Genomic DNA, 18,451 nt, shown 5'->3' with positions numbered 1-18,451 from the left:
TGCCCCACCTTCCCAGAAACTATCTTAAAACAATGGTATATACTGACCAAGGGGCTGCTTCTAAAGCACGGTCCTGACTCGATGATGCTTGCTGTCTAAAGGGGTCCTAAATCCAGGCCAATGGCCCTTTATCGAAACCACGGTTTCCAGCATTTCCTGTGATGGGCAGTTCTCCAGTTCATTAACAAGGGCCAATTCCGCGTCAGTCTTATTCTGTCCACCCCATATTAAGCGGGTACATTGGACTGTATTTTATTTGCTAACCTCATTTCTAGTAATACGCACGATTGATGAATACTTACAGCCTCTGGTAGGAACAACGATACCCTTGCCAAGAACGCGTGTTTCCAGCACTTCTAATGCGCTATGCATCTCCAAGGGTCGAACTTCAAACGAGTAGTTGGTAGACATCCTCAGTCCACTGATTATTATGGAGTACATTCGCATCTGAGAATTGACAGTCATCACATCGTGGCCGGATGAGTCATCAATCGTCTGAAATCAACAATATGAAAGTCTCTTACTATTAAGCTGTGGATTTCTAAAACAAGAGAAAACTACAAATGAAAGAAGAAGTTAAAACTTGGATGTGTTATTTATTTTGCTGACTTTCACTGCTTCTGATGTAGTGGTTATTTGGTTACTTAGTACACATTTCAGGTAGTGTTTATACAGCAACCATGTCCTTATTCAAATTTAAAAATAGTAGAACCTGTATGCAGTCTTTGGATGTAATGTCTTATTGCAATTACTTTCTTAGCGATATTCCAAGACTCAGAGGCGAAAAGAGCTAACCAAATACAGTATGTATTATTTTATTATTTTAATAATTTATACATTCTACTTTACCAGCTAAGCCAACGGCCGTAGCCGTGTTGAAACACCGGATCCCGTGTGATCTCCGAAGTTAAGCAACATTGGGCGTGGTCAGGAGTTGGATGGGTTACCACGCGCTGTTGGTGGGGGGTAAAAGAATGGAGGAGCGGAAAGGAACTGGCCACCCTACCGCACGTAAACTCCGGCTCAGGAACACCTCTGCGGAGGTTCGGACCTGCCTTCGGGCAGAACAACCCTTACCTTACCTACCAGCTAAAACTATAGTACAATTACATGTTCTACATGCATTTCTACATTTCTAAGAACAAATTCCATGCGATCGGTTATTTTGGAAACTATACCAGAGCACTGTTCGGGCGTTATCTCTGCGATAATTGATTCAGTGTTCATGCGAAGGCTGTGCAGAGTTTGTGGAGATAGTGTTAAACAGATCTCTTAACATTACCCACATAAATGCACCGAGTATTGTGAGATCTGGAATTTGAGATGGAAAAGGAAATTCAGGATCTCTTGACACAAGACCCATATGGAAACAGTTCTTCTAACAGTTGTCTGGTTTCCTTGTGTATGGTGGCTCAGTCCTGCTGGAACACTTGCTTGTAAAAAAATACAAATGGTTAATGTCACAAAATCGGTGCGACGTAAAGCAAAAAAAGGGTCACAAAATGTTCCTAGGTCTGCAGTTAGGTTCTCTTTAGTGGTACTTGTAAATGAAATGTTCCTCAAAAGCATTGCATGCAGTACCCAATTATGGACCATTCATACGTTTTGTACTATAAAGCAAAGTCATCTCCGTACAGGCCATGAAGGCCCTTGGAGGGGTGGAAGGTAAAGGCTTCCACTATCCGTAACCTCGGCACATGATGGGGTAGAGTGGTTAACTCTATGCCCGGCCGCCTTTGCCCCCAGGAATTAACCTGGTACTCATTTCTGGTGCAGGCTGAGTGAACCTCACGGCCATGTGCACCTCCGGAAGTGGAAATCTCATTTCTTAAATTTTACGACTTCCTGACGGGGATTCGAACCAACGTCCTTCCGGGTGAACCGAGCACACCTTTACCACCTCGACCAGGCAGCCCCTCGTTTTGTACTATAACTTTAGAAATAATGTTCCACATTGCAAATGCGATGTTCCACAATACACTGTGGCATAATTACCGAGCAACAATTTTCTTTACCACAAACATGAAACTAGTTATATTTATAGATTTATGATATAAAATACATTATTACTTTTTAACACCTCCCTAGTCCGCCTCTGTGGTATAGTGGTTAGTGTGATTAGATGCCACCCCCGGAGGTCCGGGTTCGATTCCCGGCTCTGCCACGAAATTTGAGAAGTGGTACGAGGGCTGGAATGGGGTCCACTCAACCTCGGGAGGCCAACTGAGTAGAGAAGGGTTCTGTTTCCACCTCAGCCATCCTAGAAGTGGTTTTCCGTGGTTTCCCACTTCTTCTCCAGGCAAATGCCGGAATGGTACCTAACTTAAGGCCACGGCCGTTTCCTTCTCTCTTCCTTGTCTATCCCTTCCAATCTTCCCATCTCCCCACAAGGCCCCTGTTCAGCATAGCAGGTGAGGCCGCCTGGGCGAGGTACTGGTCATTCTCCCCAGTTGTATCCTCTGACCCAGAGTCTGAAGCTCCAGGACACTGCCCTTGAGGAGGTAGAGGTGGGATATCTCGCTGAGTTCGAGGTAAAAACCAACCCTGGAGGGTAAACAGATTAAGAAAGAAGAAGAAACGCACCGAGCTCGATAGCTCAGTCGCTTAAGTGCGGCCAGTATCCAGTATTCGGGAGATAGTAGGTTCGAACCCCACTGTCGGCAGCCCTGAAGATGGTTTTCCGTGGTTTCCCATTTTCACACCAGGCAAATGCCGGGGCTGTACCTTAATTAAGGCCACGGCCGCTTCCTTCCCACTCCTAGGCCTTCCCTGTCCCATCGTCGCCATAAGACCTATCTGTGTCGGTGCGACGTAAAGCAACTAGCAAAAAAAAAAAAAAAAAAAAAAAGAAGAAACGCCTCCCTATATAAATGCTAACTAACATTGTTCAGAAATTTAGTGCTGAAGTTTTAAATTGCCTTGCATTTCTTTAGACTTTTTTGTATCGCATGCATTTAAACTATCTTGAAACTCTCCACATTTGTATATATTTATCTCTATTTTCTATACTGTATCTCACTGAGCTCGATAGCTGCAGTCGCTTAAGTGCGGTCAGTGTCCAGTATTCGGGAGATAGTAGGTTCGAACCCCACTGTCGGCAGCCCTGAAAATGGTTTTCCGTGGTTTCCCATTTTCACACCAGGCAAATGCTGGGGCTGTACCTTAATTAAGGCCACGGCCGCTTCCTTCCCACTCCTAGCCCTTTCCTGTCCCATCGTCGCCATAAGACCTATCTGTGTCGGTGCGACGTAAAGCAACTAGCAAAAAAAAAATATATACTGTATCTCTCTCTCTCTCTCTCTCTCTCTCTCTGTCTCTCTCTCTCTCTCTCTCTCTAGTCATCACATTTGTCTTTCTCTCTTGTCAACATATTTTTCTCTCTTTCCTCCACACAGTTTCAAATTCTCTAGTCTTCCAGTTTGCTATTTACTATATCAGGCTGTTCTTTGACTCCTCTCACTTCATTTACACAAGCCATAATCAGGTGCTTTAGGTATATACTACGCAGTAGAATGAGCGGCCTATCTGGTGCGCAGTGGGAGCTTTCATTGTGACGCACTAAACACGCAACAGCGTAAGCCTGGTGAAGTTGCCGTATGGTGCAGGGGCTGAAGACGTACGTCAAGTACTTACGCTTTACGCAGGGCAATATCCGCACAGACGACATCCAAATCGCAGTAGGTTCCGTAATGTAAAGGAGAGAGTACTCCAGGATGGTATATTTCATTTGGTAACTCTTACATCGAGTGCACGGCGAAGGTCCGAAGGAAGTGAATACGGCGAGAGAATTTCTTGCCGCAGAACCTAATACAGGTACTAGAGCTGTGGTACACACATTGAGAATACACCATGTTAAAGTGCATAGAATTATTAAATATAACGTACATTGGTACCCGTTAAAACGGCATACAACTCAGCGTTAGCAACTAGATGACCATGCCCGTCCTGAGGCTTTCTGCGTGTGAATAATATTGAACAAGGGAATAGCGTACGTCTAAACATAAATTACGTTGTTACGTAAATATCGAAATGTACGCGTGTCGTGTATTTTCTGTTTTGATTTACCAGTTTACACCCCCCCCCCCCAATCACCCTACTTACCCTCCATAGACTTTTTTCGAGGTTATTTGCACAATCAAATTTATACAATACTGCCCGACAGCAGGGCTGGCCTTATGCGTCATACCAGTAGAGGAGAGGTTCAAATATGGGCTAGTGTTGATATATATATATTGCTATTTGCTTTACGTCGCACTGACACAGATAGGTCTTATGGCGACGATGGGATAGGAAAGGCCTAGGAGTTGGAAGGAAGCGGCCGTGGCCTTAATTATGGTACAACCCCAGAATTTGCCTGGTGTGAAAATGGGAAACCACGGAAAACCATCTTCAAGGCTGCCGACAGTGGGACTCGAACCCACTATCTCCCGATTACTGGATACTGGCCGCACTTAAGCGACTGCAGCTATCAAGCTCGGTAGTGTTGATATTGAGGGATGCAAGATGCTGTAGCCTGGCAGGGGGTGTTGGGGCATATGAGGCTTAAGGCCACAAGGCAAGAATGCAAGATGCGTCAGTCTGGCGAAGGAAGTTTTTTTTCCGCTATTCCTATTGGCTTTACGTCGCACCGACACAGATAGGTCTTACGGCGACGATGGGACAGGAAAGGGCTAGGACTGGGAAGGAAGCGGCCGTGGCCTGTATTAAGGTACAGCCCCAGCATTTGGCTAGTGTGAAAATGAGAAACCACGGAAATCAATCTTCAGGGCTGCCGACAGTGGGGTTCGAACCAACTATCTCCCGAATATTGGATACTGGCCGCACTTAAGCGACTGCAGCTATCGAGCTCGGTAGGCGGAGAAAGTGATTCGTACATCTCGTGTTACAGTGCAGAGAGTCACATCAGGCTAAAATATTTACAGGTAAGAGTGAAACACTCCTTTGCTTGTCATTAATCGTACTAAGTGATAACGAGGTAACCTATGTGATACGTGCTCTTAAATATCGTAACTTTCAGTTGGAAAAATACATGAGTTTATTTTTAATAACTGTAGACCACCCCAACTGTCCAAACATGAATGACGTGTTGGTCTAAATATGGGCTATCGTATTTCACACCAGTGAGAGAGGTGGTTTAAGGAGGCTATTTTGTTACAGGATGCCTAGATCAAGGCCGATGTATGTACCAAAGGTGTTAAAAAGGTGTGGGATGAGGAAGTGTCGACTGTCCCGCGTCAGGTGGGAAGCTGATAGCCAAACCTCAGCGAACAAGAGCAGCAGGACGCTGGAGTTTCATCTAGGAACAGATGGTTCAGGAAGAAAATTAAGTGTCCAAATGACAAGGAGGAAGGCAGGGGAAACTATACCTGGAAAAGGCGAAGATACATTCCAAGGAAAATAAAAACAGAAAGAGAACGGAGTGCAGATTCTGATTCCGAAGAGTCTGTAGGCATATCGATGAAAGTGGATAATGATGGAGATAGTGATATGGATTATTCTCTGGGAAATGCAAGGCCACGAGTTGATGATGCACTATGCATGTCTTGCGAGGGAAAATTTTCCGAAGAATCTTCCGGTGAATTGTGGATGATGTGTTTTATGTGGTGCATGTGGGCACATAGTGACTGTGCGGGTGCAGAAAAGGACAATTACATTTGTGACTTTTGTAAATAGTGTACGCATTTATGCGTATTTATTATTTTTCTTCATATCATTGCTGTGATTTTTCATTTTTGGTGCTTAATGCCTTGATATCATGTTTAAAAAAAATTAAAGGTAGCTCATATTTGGACCACCGAATGAAAAACTAACAAAGTGACACTTTATTAAATCTTGATTTGTGCTTAGATCATCGCTGCATTTCAAATGTTCATGTTGGAATGGTATGGCTAATAGATCCAGTTAAAATTTGCAATTATTTATTCACTTCTGTCTACAATGGTTTTCCAGTTATATCACGGAAAGGAAGCGGTAGCCCATATTTGGACCTTCTCCACGAGTACAAGAGACCATAGTGAGAAGAGTTGAACTGTGTGCAGAATACGTAGAGGTCTATTTTGAACATTTGTTGCGATGAAACGTGCAACAATATTAATGCAAATTGTAATTTTCTTTTAACTTTCCTTTCTTTACGAATACGCTTGTCATGTGCAGCGACCCAACATACAGTACTGCGGAGCATGTGCCTGAAGGTGCGGCAACCCAACGTACAGCAGAGAACGTGGTTTTCTTTTTGCTCTTTCCTTTACGTCACATCGACACAGACAGGTCGTACGGCGACGATGGGATAGGACAGGACTAGGAAGGAAGCGATCGTGGTGTGAAAATGTGAAACCACGGAAAGCCATCTTCAGGGCTGCCGACTGTGGGTTCGAACCTACCAACTCCCGAATGCAAGCTCACATCTGCGTGACCAAAACTGCATAGTCAACTTGTGCGGAGTATGTTAGTGGTTGTACCCGGTTCGTGTAAGAAATTCCATTGATTAACTATGTGATCAGCTTTGTCAGTTACGACTGCGTGTTGCTTAACATTATTCTATTTTGTAATTAATACAAGAGAGGAAAAAAAAAATTGTTTGTTGTTAAATTACTTAAGTCTGAGACCAACATTCGGCGAACATAGGTCCTGTAAATATAAAAAATAAGAGATTGAATAATACATTCGGTGCTTGGAAATGTAAACGATATCCTACTTCGCATTGATTTTATACTTCAATATTAAGGGAAAATGAGTTATTTTTAGGTAATTTATTAGTATCTTAAGGGAATATTTGGGTACATGATTATATGAGACCCAGCAATATGTTGAACTATATGTTACGTGCTATACCCGTCACAAAAAGACCGTGAAGGACTCCGTACTGTACCTTAGTCCTACAGCGATGAGGGCCCCACGCTTGCAGTTCACAGTAGCGGACTTGGAATCCCGCAAGTCCAGGAGCTTGTCGAATGTACTCCCACCTCAGAGTGACATCTCGGAAATCTGGTTCCGCAGTCAAATGTTGAATTGCTGAAACAAAATTCAAGTTCACTGCCAGAGGAAAATAAAAGATGCATAATACGAGGAAGAATTAAAACAATAACAATGAAAGAGTATCCAATATTTAGTGAACACAAGTCGTAACTCTCACCTTGTACTGAGCGGACAGCTTTATCATATGATTTCCTATCGATATCATCAAATATTTTCATAAACTATGCAGTTCGATCCTTCATAGGTCAATTGCTCCCCAGCGCATCGTTTTGAGTACGAGTTAACTAGTTAGTTATTTATTAATAACTTATTGCTAGTTTGATCGTAATATCGTGTGATCCGTATTCTAATACAGCAACAGACCTACAAGTTTTGTGAAAACGTATTATCAAATATATAAATAACAATAATAACGTTATTGTAATTACTTTTATTTGAGTTAAATGTTATAGTTTATTGGGGTTCTTCATATTCAGACAACGCACCACACTACAAACCACCACAAAAACATGCTATAGTGATTACATCCCTCCGCATGTGGTTGGTGTCAGGAAGAGCATCTGGTGGTGAAACGGGGCCTAATAAACATGTCTCGCGACACAATGGGTGTGGGAAAAGTGTAAGAAGAAAAAGAAATAGTTTATTGGAATGTGGGGATGAATAGACTTCAAACATATGTAATCTTTTAATTTAATTTGTTGAATAATAATTTATTTGCGTATATAATTCATGAAATATTAACACCTTGTCTGTAGGAGCGAAAGTATAATCACTTCCAGTTTTTAAAAAGTTCGTGTTATTGAATATATGTATACTAAAATCTCAAACAAAAGTATGAACAAATCCATTATAAAATTATGAAGGATACTTCGGCTATAAGTACGTAAGTACCTAACTTTGCAACATTCAGAACCGAGCTCGATAGCTGTTTTCACACCAGGCAAATAATGCCGGGGCTGTACCTTAATTAAGGCTATGGCCGCTTCCTTCCACTTCCTAGGCCTTTCCTATCCCATCGTCGCCATAACACATATCTGTGTTAGTGCGACGTAAAGCAAATAGCAAAAAAGATAGCAACATTCAGAGTACTGTAAAAGTGTTTGCTCAGTGTTTCTTAAAATGTGTTACTTTATGAATGTAAGTTTTAAATGAATGAAATTTAAATATAGACTTACTATTTATAAACGAATGAATTATTAAATAAAAATATGACTCTCCGTTAGCCTTTTCTTTACTTAAATAATTTTTGGAAAACGCATAGAAATATGTTCGTGTTATCAACCCATTACAAGATTTGTCAAAATTTTAAATATTTACAGTGAAAAATTAATTTGGCTATCTCAGTGTTTAAACAAATGACAGAAATTTGTGTCTCGCGCTGCGCGCATGTGGTATAGCGCCCATTAGACAGATATGAATCGACCTTTCCACATAACCCGTAAAGTAGTAAAACACTCAAAAAGGTCTAACAACATTCTTATTCGATAAAATCTATCTTATAACTTAATATATAACGTTTTTATTAGCCCCTATCTTGTTTTCGGAAGCTCGCCCCCCCCCCCCAAATAAAAGTCATCCCTACCGCGAAAGATATCCTGGGTACAGCCTTGGTTTCAATTCTGTTTCTTTCTGCACATGTCACTATCCATATTTTACTCCCACACCGTGCCAAGCTATGCATAAAAGGCTTCTGAAACATTTTCCTAATATCCATTCTTAAAGAAAATAGAAAGACCGGGCGAGTTGGCCGTGCGTGTAGAGGCGCGCGGCTGTGAGCTTGCATCCGGGAGATAGTAGGTTCGAATCCCACTATCGGCAGCCCTGAAAATGGTTTTCCGTGGTTTCCCATTTTCACACCAGGCAAATGCTGGGGCTGTACCTTAATTAAGGCCACGGCCGCTTCTTTCCAACTCCTAGTCCTTTCCTATCCCATCGTCGCCATAAGACCTATCTGTGTCGGTGCGACGTAAAGCCCCTAGCAAAAAAAAAAAAAGAAAATAGATTTATTTTCTTAAAAAAAGCCTTCCTTGATAGCGCTAGTTTACATTGTGTGTCCTACGTATGTATAGATGTTTGTTTGTTTGTTTGTTTGTTTGGTTGGTTGGTTGGCTGGCTGCGTATTCATCCCGAAGATTGGTTTGAACCTCACAAGCTCCACTATCAGCTGGCATAGACGACCTAGTTAACACCGAAAATGCGTATAAAGGAAATTCGGGATGAGGTGGTTTCCTGTTGCTTTCTTCACCGAGCCGGAAGTTGCAATTACATATCAGCCTGCCAAGCCCACTGAAATGGATGCAGTAACCGCCCCTATGGGTGACCATTCATAACAGGAACTGACTGCGTACTGAATGGCATTACTAGCACGGCTCATTCTCCAATCATTTCAAATGAGGATGAGACAGACAGGTCAATGACAGTAACAAATTTATTGTAGCCAATACCAATACTGTAAATACTAGGCCTCGCCAGCAAGGGCGGATGTCCTCCATACTTCTGCTATGAAACCTTTTGGGTATGTTTGAAGAATCTCCAATAACAACATGATACTTAAGTGATGTAACTTAACAAGAGCTGCGAATGGCATTAACTTAATTTTAATAGGAGTAAATAGATCTTGCGTATCATAGAAAAATGCAACGATTTTATATTCCATATTTTTTAAATTCTAAAAGTAACTCTGAAATTCAAATCGGCGTGCGGTTTGTAGGCCACTTAAGCCATTGATTTTACAGCCAGACGGCCTTCAGATAATGGAGTGTCACGTGGTCAGCTTGATGACATTCTCAGCTTTACTGTTTGGTTTTCGCGATCGGGTCCACTGCTAGTGATATCAGACAGCCCCTCAGTTGGTCTCACGAGACTGAGTGACGCCAGGTTCAGGATTAAAATTCCTGAACCGCCCAAGAATCGAACCTGGAGCAAGGTAGGTTTAGTTGAAATGCATCTACTACTCAAAAATGAAGGTCCTTTTCCGTTTAATTACTTGTGACATGGCAGTCTGAAAATTCTATGCAGCTGAATAATTCCTGGAGTTGGGACTGTCTTCAGATATACGGATCTGCTTTCATCGAAAAGATGAAGTGAAGGGTAGACAAAATGGAAGTGTTTGAATGCTGCGTGCTCTCAGTAGAAAGTTAAATTTCCAGTAACTGAAATGTCTGGAGATTTGGTTCTTGATTTTTTAAAATAATCCTGCTTCAAAAGATCTGTGATAAGGTGTTACACAAATGTATTGTTGATACATTGCAGAGCTGAAAAACATGTAAACTCACGTAATACGCGTAAATCTCTAGCACCGAGGAAGTTGGCAGTGAGCTTGCATTCGGGAGATGGTGGGCTCGAAGAGCATCGTCGGGAGCTCTTAAGATGGTTTTCCGTGGTTTCCCATTTTCACACCAGGCAAATTCTGGGGCTGCACCTTAATTAAGGCCATGGCCACTACCATCCGAATCCTAGCCCTTCCCCATCCTCGCGTCGCTGAAAAATCATTCGATGTGTTAGTGCGACGTTAAACCACTAGCAAAATAAATAAATAAATAAATAAATAAATAAATAAATAAATAAATAAATAAATAAATAAATAAATAAATAAATAAATAAATAAATAGTATCTAACACTATTGGATACATCAGAAACCTAGAAATGAATGAGGAAGAGATCGGTGAAATGAGTGACATTGTTTAAATTTGGTATTAAGAGGTTACATATCTTTTTGTTTCTCTTGAACCAATAAGTGTTATATGCAGACTAACTGTGGATTGTACTTATGAGAAAGTACATTTTAAATATATTTCTCCCGCAGCTTTTGTACAAAGGAGCGATTATTCAACATTTCCATCCATCTATATGAAGAACGTCCAAAATCCGTGAAACTATTCTAAACATAATTAAGGCATACAATAACATATTTCAAAAATGTATTGCTGTAAAAGACTATATGTTTTTCACAATACAAATAAATGCTCTATACCGGTTACTTTATGAATACTTAATTGGTTGTGCCTCCGGGAAACTTCACTTCCTTGAAGTTGGAATGTTCTTCAAGTCACAAGTTCATTTAAAAAAAACACTCCTCCACACAAACGAGTAATATTCTCAAATTAAATACTGCGAATCTAACAGTACATTGCCAGCAGTTCAGTTCATGTCGTTATAATAACACTCTCAGTACGTACATGAGTTAGCTGTGCAGCAACTGGCTATTCGTTCTGAAGACACTTACCCTAAATACCAAAGTAACAGAGTAGGATTCAAGGCATACACATCGTTAGTTACTCAAGGAATGTAGACTATTTGCAGTGGTCTATAACAGCTATGTCAGACTTCTCGGAGACCCTCATCTAGTTCCTGTGCGATGGCGAATTTCTGTCTGAACAGAAAAGAAACATTCTTCTCCCTAATTTGGAACGGTCCGCACTTCGTCTACGAGTTACAAGTCACGGTGACGATTCGTGTTAATGAGTGAGAGCACCGTTACTCCAGTGCAAGAGTTCGAGTACCAGCTGGTTCATTCCTGCTGTCACGTTCAGGCTAGTTTAACACTAGTGCTGGAGTGGTCATCGGACCATCTCCTAGTGATTCGAGCAACAAGCTCGATCATGGAAAGAGCTGATCTCTTAAGGAGAAAATACACGAAAATTCATTGATTTTCTTAATTCTCTGTAACTCACAGACTATTTGAGTTAGATCAAGGAACTCTGCACACTGATTAAAATACATTGGACCGGGCGAGTTGGCCGTGCGCGTAGAGGCGCGCGGCTGTGAGCTTGCATCCGGGAGATAGTAGGTTCGAATCCCACTATCGGCAGCCCTGAAGATGGTTTTCCGTGCTTTCCCATTTTCACACCAGGCAAATGCTGGGGCTGTACCTTAATTAAGGCCACGGCCGCTTCCTTCCAACTCCTAGGCCTTTCCTATTCCATCGTCGCCATAAGACCTATCTGTGTCGGTGCGACGTCAAGCCCCTAGCAAAAAGAATACATTGGTCTCAGCTATAAACATTATTCACTTAATTTATATAAAATGTTCTTGAAGATTATGTTTTTTCCAAATTTGAATTGTGGTCATATTGATGTACCTTTTCTTCAACAACGGTAAGGTCCTGGACCTTGTAATTTTTAGGAATATTTAAGACCTAGATGTTTTAATGCCTGCCAGGCGTTTCTTATTTCATTCCCACTTACATTTTAAAACATAAATTAACTTTTGAATTTGAAAAGTTAACAAAAATTAAGGCCTTTATTGGCAAGATGTAGTGTTTACAGTGCACTATGTCTTCTGGTATGGGCTAGAATAAAATTGTTACTTTCATTGGCCTGTCTCAGTCTTATACTTGGCTTTGACAATATGAAAGTGGCTGAGGTATGAGTGACGCTAGTAATGCCATTCCTAATGCAGCCAGTCCCTGCTATGAATGGTGTTAAAATGTCGCTCATAGCGTCGGTTGGTGCACGCATTTCAGTGGGCTTGGCAGATTGATGTGCAATAGCAACATCTGGCTCAGTGAGGAAAGCAACGGGAAACTACCTCACTCCTCATTTCCCTAGTACGCCTCTTCAGTGACACCTAGGCCATCTATGACAGCTAATGGTGAACCTGTTGAGGATCCAACCAGCCTTCGGGCTGAATACCCAACATACATACATACAACAAAAATTATATATATTACACTCTGCAGTCCATCAAATTATATATTTTGTAATTTCCTTACAGAAAAATGTGCGACAGTATTTTTTTTTTTTTTTTTTTTGCTATTTGCTTTGCGTCGCACCGACACAGGTAGGTCTTATGGCGACGATGGGATAGGAAAGGCCTAGGATTTGGGAGGAATGGCGCTGGCCTTAATTAAGGTACAGACCCAGCATTTGCCTGGCGTTAAAATGGGAAACCACGGAAAACCATCTTCACGGCTGCCGACAGTGGGATTCGAACCCACTATCTTCTGCACTCAAGCTCACAGCCGTGCATCCGTGACCGCACGGCCAACTCTTCCGGTCTTTTGGGAATGGATTCTCAACATAATAAGCGAGAAATGCCAACAAGAATACACATTTTTCATAGTTTTAAAGGAATTCGTGCACGTCTCCCCTTAAAGAGGTGAAATGGCAAATGGGTTTGTTAAGACGATGTTAAGAGATGCTAACGCGTCCCTTGTTTGGAAGGAAACAAAGAAGACTAGGACTAAGTAAAATGCATCTTGTAAAACAAAAGCATGTCGGACTGAGTGGTTCGGATGATTGGAGCACTGGTTTTCTGAGCCGTAGTTGGCAGGTTCAGTCCGGTGGTTTTCAAATACGTCAGCCAGATCTTCGGCTAGTAAAGGACTCACGCGAGACAAAACTCCACCCCCTTGGCATCTCCGGAAACCGTAAAAGTAGTCACTGGGACGTAAAATCAATAACATTATAATTAAAGGGCGGATTTTAGCATATTTGCATGTTTTGTTGTTTCATATAATATGCCCAAAAGAAATAAAGGCCACTATTAACATTTGAATTGAGCGAGCTGGCCGTGCGGTTAGGGGCACGCAGCTGTGAGCTTTTATTCGGGAGATAGTGGGTTCGAACCCCACTGTCAGCAGCCCTGAATATGGTTTTCCGTAGTTTATGATTTTCACACCAGGCAAATGCTGGGGCAGTACCTTAATTAAGGCCACGGCCACTTCCTTCCCACTCCTAGTCCTTTCCTATCCCTTCGTCGTCATAAGAACTATCTTTGTCGGTGCGACATAAAGCCACTTGTAAAAAATTATACCATTTTAAATGGAAAGGCTGAGTTTTATAGTGCATATAAATGCATATATACATAATACGAACATATTCTTGACATACGCGCATATAAGTAAATAATTGCAGTTTTCTGATTACTTTGTATTTTAATATTCAAATCTATACAACAATGCAAAAGAATGAAATTTAAAAATTCCATTCGCCGCCGGAAGCCTTTACAATGCATTTCGATGGTGTTTTGCTATTCGGTTCGTTTGTTGGAATCATAGAAGAAGGATGTTTTACGATACATGAAGTACCATAAAGGAGAGATCCTCCCTCGATACATGCCAAGACCTAATCCCACCCACTCCAAAAAGCATTCATACTTATATAGAAGAAGTAAAACCGAGAAAACTTGAAAGTAAATAATGCCACCAATTTCTTTGTTCCTATGGTCTTGTCACTAGCCCGACCTGACCAATCCAGACCAATACTAGAAATCATGCCAAAAGAAAAAAGCAACTACAAGTATTCTACTTCAGCAGTGGTTATTTGGAGGATCAACCTTATTCATAGAGGAAAAACAAGCATTTTTATACTATGCAATAGTGCATATATGAGTGCATATATTCCTGGTTTTTAGTACATAGATGCATGCATAATTTTCAGTTTAAGTGTATTTGGATCCACCCTCTAATTATTAATTATATTATTAAAACAAGAGAGGATTTTTCTTCATTTAAATTAAATTTCTCAAGACCACTGACAAGGAGGGGGTGAGGGGAGAGAGCGTGGTTTTACCACAGCCAGTAAGAAAATAAATCCCCATAAACACATCTGTCAAGGAACAACGTCAACCGAAAAGCTAGAATAGAGAAAGTACGACTACGCAATCGCGAGTAAACATTGGCTTGTACACACGAGAGTCGTACAAAGCATGTTATTCTACGTGACATCATACAAACTGTCCACACTGCAGTGTGTCAGTCGCTAAGTCTGAGTGCAGTTACAACTCCTCGACTGAGGACAGTGATGCAGGTGGGAGGAAGACTGTTTTAGTTGTAGCGTGACGTATTGCGAGTGATTTACTTGTGACAACATTTTCCCAGAATACTTCTAATTGTAATGCCCTAATTTACAATGTACTAATCAGTCGAAATGTCGACTATCCTTCACAACAAAGCACGCCGTAATATCTCTAATACATACATACATACATACATACATACATACATACATACATACATACATTACTGTAACGAAAAAGTGGGTACAACTATAGGTATTATGACCTTTCAATGACCTGTAGCAATATGTCGGCCGGTCATTGAAAGTCATAAGTGAAATGAAATGTGTATCAATGACTTGGAAAAAGGTGTAACGTGTCAATATGCGGCTTACGCGCATATTGATAAAAAGAACCGATACAACTCGTAAGTGTAGAATAGACATAATGGATGAGAGCCGGTGGATCGAACTCAAGACCCCGTGGTACATGTCGAATTACGTCAAGATCAGCTTTATTTACAAGCAAGAGCTCAGTACAATGTCAGCATCAGCTGAGAAGAATGTGGCTAGACATGATATCTAGTTTGAAGTTGTATAAGGGGGCCATGGATTAGCATGAAACTTCATATGGCAAATCATCTAATGGGCCCGTGCTGACGTGTTTCATAGTAAGAAGAAGAACAATAGTGTGTGTTTTCCTTTAGCAACTTCTATGATGAAGGTTAGAGTTGTTATTCAGTTCCTCAAATGTCAAAAACACATGTATAGCTAGCATAGGATTTCTCTGCTTATGGAAAGCAACTTTTTATTATTGTAAATAATAATGGAAGGAGTTCGTGTTTTACTTACTGATTACTGTATGAAGGAAGATAATAGAAGCAAGCTTAAGGATCTGGTTCTGTAATTGATAAACATAAAGAATAAGCCCAGATATAAGTTATATAATAGCCAAAATCATTTGCAAACCTCGAATTATATGTTTCCTCAGGCCAGTATCAAACTGGAATAGTGAAAATACAATTAGTGTGAAATTGTATTCCTAATGATATTGTTCAAGTTTCAGGTGGCGGCCGGAGATGTTAAATCACTATCTGACCAGGGAATGTAAATGAACAACATGAAGTGCTAAACCAATATAGTGCCCTGGCGGACTCAGGCCTCTGCCGGAATGGACGGAATTACAAAAATGATGATTAAACCGCTGCGGAATTACCATGAAGAAGCCAGATAAGTTATTGTACTTGTCTATCTTTTGCTTTCCTAGAATGCTTTAGTAGCGTTAGTCCTTTTGTCAATGTCACGTAGGTGACAAGGGTGTGTTAACTTGAACGATCTAACAGATTTTCGGTTGTATTTGTCGGGTTGCGATTGATCATACGTGGGTAAATAGTGTATGCCGTCAATTACCGTGGATGAGACGTTTTACTGCGTTGTGTCCGTATTATTTATCGCTGTGAAACAAAAATAATATCATTTACTACAGGTAAGTTGCAGTGTGATAGTGTGTGTGAAATATTGGTGCGTGATCTTGGTATAATTCCCATGATGTGATATGGATGTTCATTAAGGTGTATTAGGTAATGTTCATGTATATGTTGATAAGGCTCTTCCTTAATATTGCTTGTGCAGTTAGGATGTGATGATTTGTGCGGTATACAATGTGATGACGAACGTAGGGTCGTCATAAAGCGTGGCGGACACGAGATAATTTAGGTTGATTTTTATGGTTTGCGTGTCGAATTATATTGAGTTTCGAGACGTGTTAAGTTGTTAATGGTGTTGTTAATAGAATTTCCGCCGCATATTTTGTGAGATGATTGAACAAGCTAGTCCAGCGTTAGGCATTGGTATTGAAGAGAGTCATCAAGTACATGAATTAATAAATTAAGATTCGTAGTTGCAAGTAACGAAATGTTGGAATGTGCGCACGGTTAGGGTCTTAAAATGCAACTCAATGATAGTTATGTTTCAGATCAGAATCACCTATTGCGATCGATGTACATGTAGTAGATGCTTGTAGTAGATTCATGCTGTAGTAGCATTTCAGCTGATGGTGAAGGCAGACCTCGACGCAGTCCAGACTGTACCAACTGATATTTTCATGCCAGTAGATAAAGATTCATTTCAGGTGCAGCCAACAGCTCGATGGGTGGAAACGACGTGCATTTTACTCATTTATGTGTATTGTGTTGCTATGTGTGATCATTTATAAATGCTGAAATCTGTTGGGGGGTTCAAGTTAACTGATATTTAGTTAGTCAGATAGGAACAATGATAACTATGAAAGGCAAGGCGGAGTGGACAGGTACAATTAACATTTGCGACGACGAGTGAATGACATAATATGACCCGATAGACTTTGATATATCCATAAGATTCTACGTTTCTGTGAATTTATGTTAAATAATTGTTTCCGGTTTATGATGGACAATGCAAGATGGACTCGGTCCTTAGTTAATGTTAATGAATGCATATGATTTATTTTACGTTGTTCATTTCAGTTGTTCATATTCATCAATTGATTTTTTTAAATTAAAATGTGATCCTTCCAATTTCTGTTGCGATTTATTTGAAAACTTTGCCTTAGTGTATAATTTACATTTTATGATTGGCAGTATCTATAGCTCAGTCGTCGTTATCTGAATGTGACCGAATACTCTTCGAAGGGCCATGCCCTGAGTGGAGTATCATGCGAACCTTCTGTATACTAGTCGGCAAATAATTTGATAGTTCATGGTTATCTACAAACCACGGCGTCCACGAACGGTCACATAGTGTATTAGTGTTTTTGGTCGCCCACCGTTGGGCTGAGTATTGACGAGTGAGCAGGTTAATATATTATATTTTGATTGTCAATCGCGAGGCATTGAACGAAAATAATGATGTATTTTGTCCGCTCGATGATGATGCGTATAGTAGGCAACGGAGCGATGATGGTAAAGACTTAGTTTGGCAATGAGAAGTTGGAAGGATAAATTAATCAGGGTCAGATTATTCGTTCATTCATGTGAGTATGGTAATTATTCGGTCATTTCGGTATGAGCTTGGGCTCGTCAGGGCTTAATCAGTGAATTTTGTGGCTGCTAAAGCAATAGTGATAGGTTAGGTGATATTTGAGGAACGTAGGATAAAGACATTTACTGCTTGAATATCAGTGTTATTAGTGATGGCGTCATTAGCGCAAGTAAAGTTACTGCTAGAAGAGTTAGCGGGTAGATTGACGAAAGTACAGGAATCCCAGGAAACGACCGTTAATGAAATGTGGAAAGAAATTAGAGAGTCGCAGGGAGTCGCATTAAAAGAAATTAGAGAATCGCAGGAAATGTCGGCGAGCGAAATGCGAAAAGAAATTAGAGAATCACAGGAGATGACCGCTAATGAGGTGCGAAAAGAAATTAGAGAGTCACAGGAAATGGCAGCTATTGAAATGCGAAAGGAGGTTAGAGAGTCACAGGAAGCAGTGGCAAATGAGATGCGAAGAGAAATACGAGAAAGGCAGGAGGAGACCAGTAGAGAGATTAAAGAGAATCAGCGTGTTGTTTCAGAATTAGTCATGCAGAACTCAAGGGTGATGCAGGAAGAAATATCAGCACTAGGGTCGCGAATAGCCGAAATACAGGCGGACATACAGGAGGACATGAAAAGCTTGAGAAGTGAGGTGACAGTAGCAATAAATGAGAATAGAAAAGAGATTAACGAGAGGTTCACCGAACTTCAAGCTGAATTGAAGGTCAACGTGAACGATATTCAAACA

General features: G+C 40.9%; 1 protein-coding gene across 3 annotated transcripts in view; it reads right to left on the bottom strand.

The window, feature by feature from the left end:
* Positions 1-18,451, bottom strand: part of LOC136877049 (uncharacterized) — a 253,668-nt gene that overhangs the window by 29,341 nt on the left and 205,876 nt on the right. For all 3 annotated transcript variants that reach the window (XM_067150866.2, XM_068228531.1, XM_068228530.1), the window contains exons 3-4: positions 6,869-7,011; positions 303-495 (exon numbers count right to left, since the gene is read on the bottom strand). In XM_067150866.2, the coding sequence (XP_067006967.1) occupies positions 303-495; positions 6,869-7,011 (336 nt within the window). The remainder of the gene's footprint in view (positions 1-302; positions 496-6,868; positions 7,012-18,451) is intronic.

Source organism: Anabrus simplex, chromosome 7 (genome assembly GCF_040414725.1).
Source record: "Anabrus simplex isolate iqAnaSimp1 chromosome 7, ASM4041472v1, whole genome shotgun sequence".
NCBI classification, from domain to species: Eukaryota; Metazoa; Arthropoda; class Insecta; order Orthoptera; family Tettigoniidae; genus Anabrus; species Anabrus simplex.
This window is presented reverse-complemented; position numbering and strand designations above follow the sequence as displayed.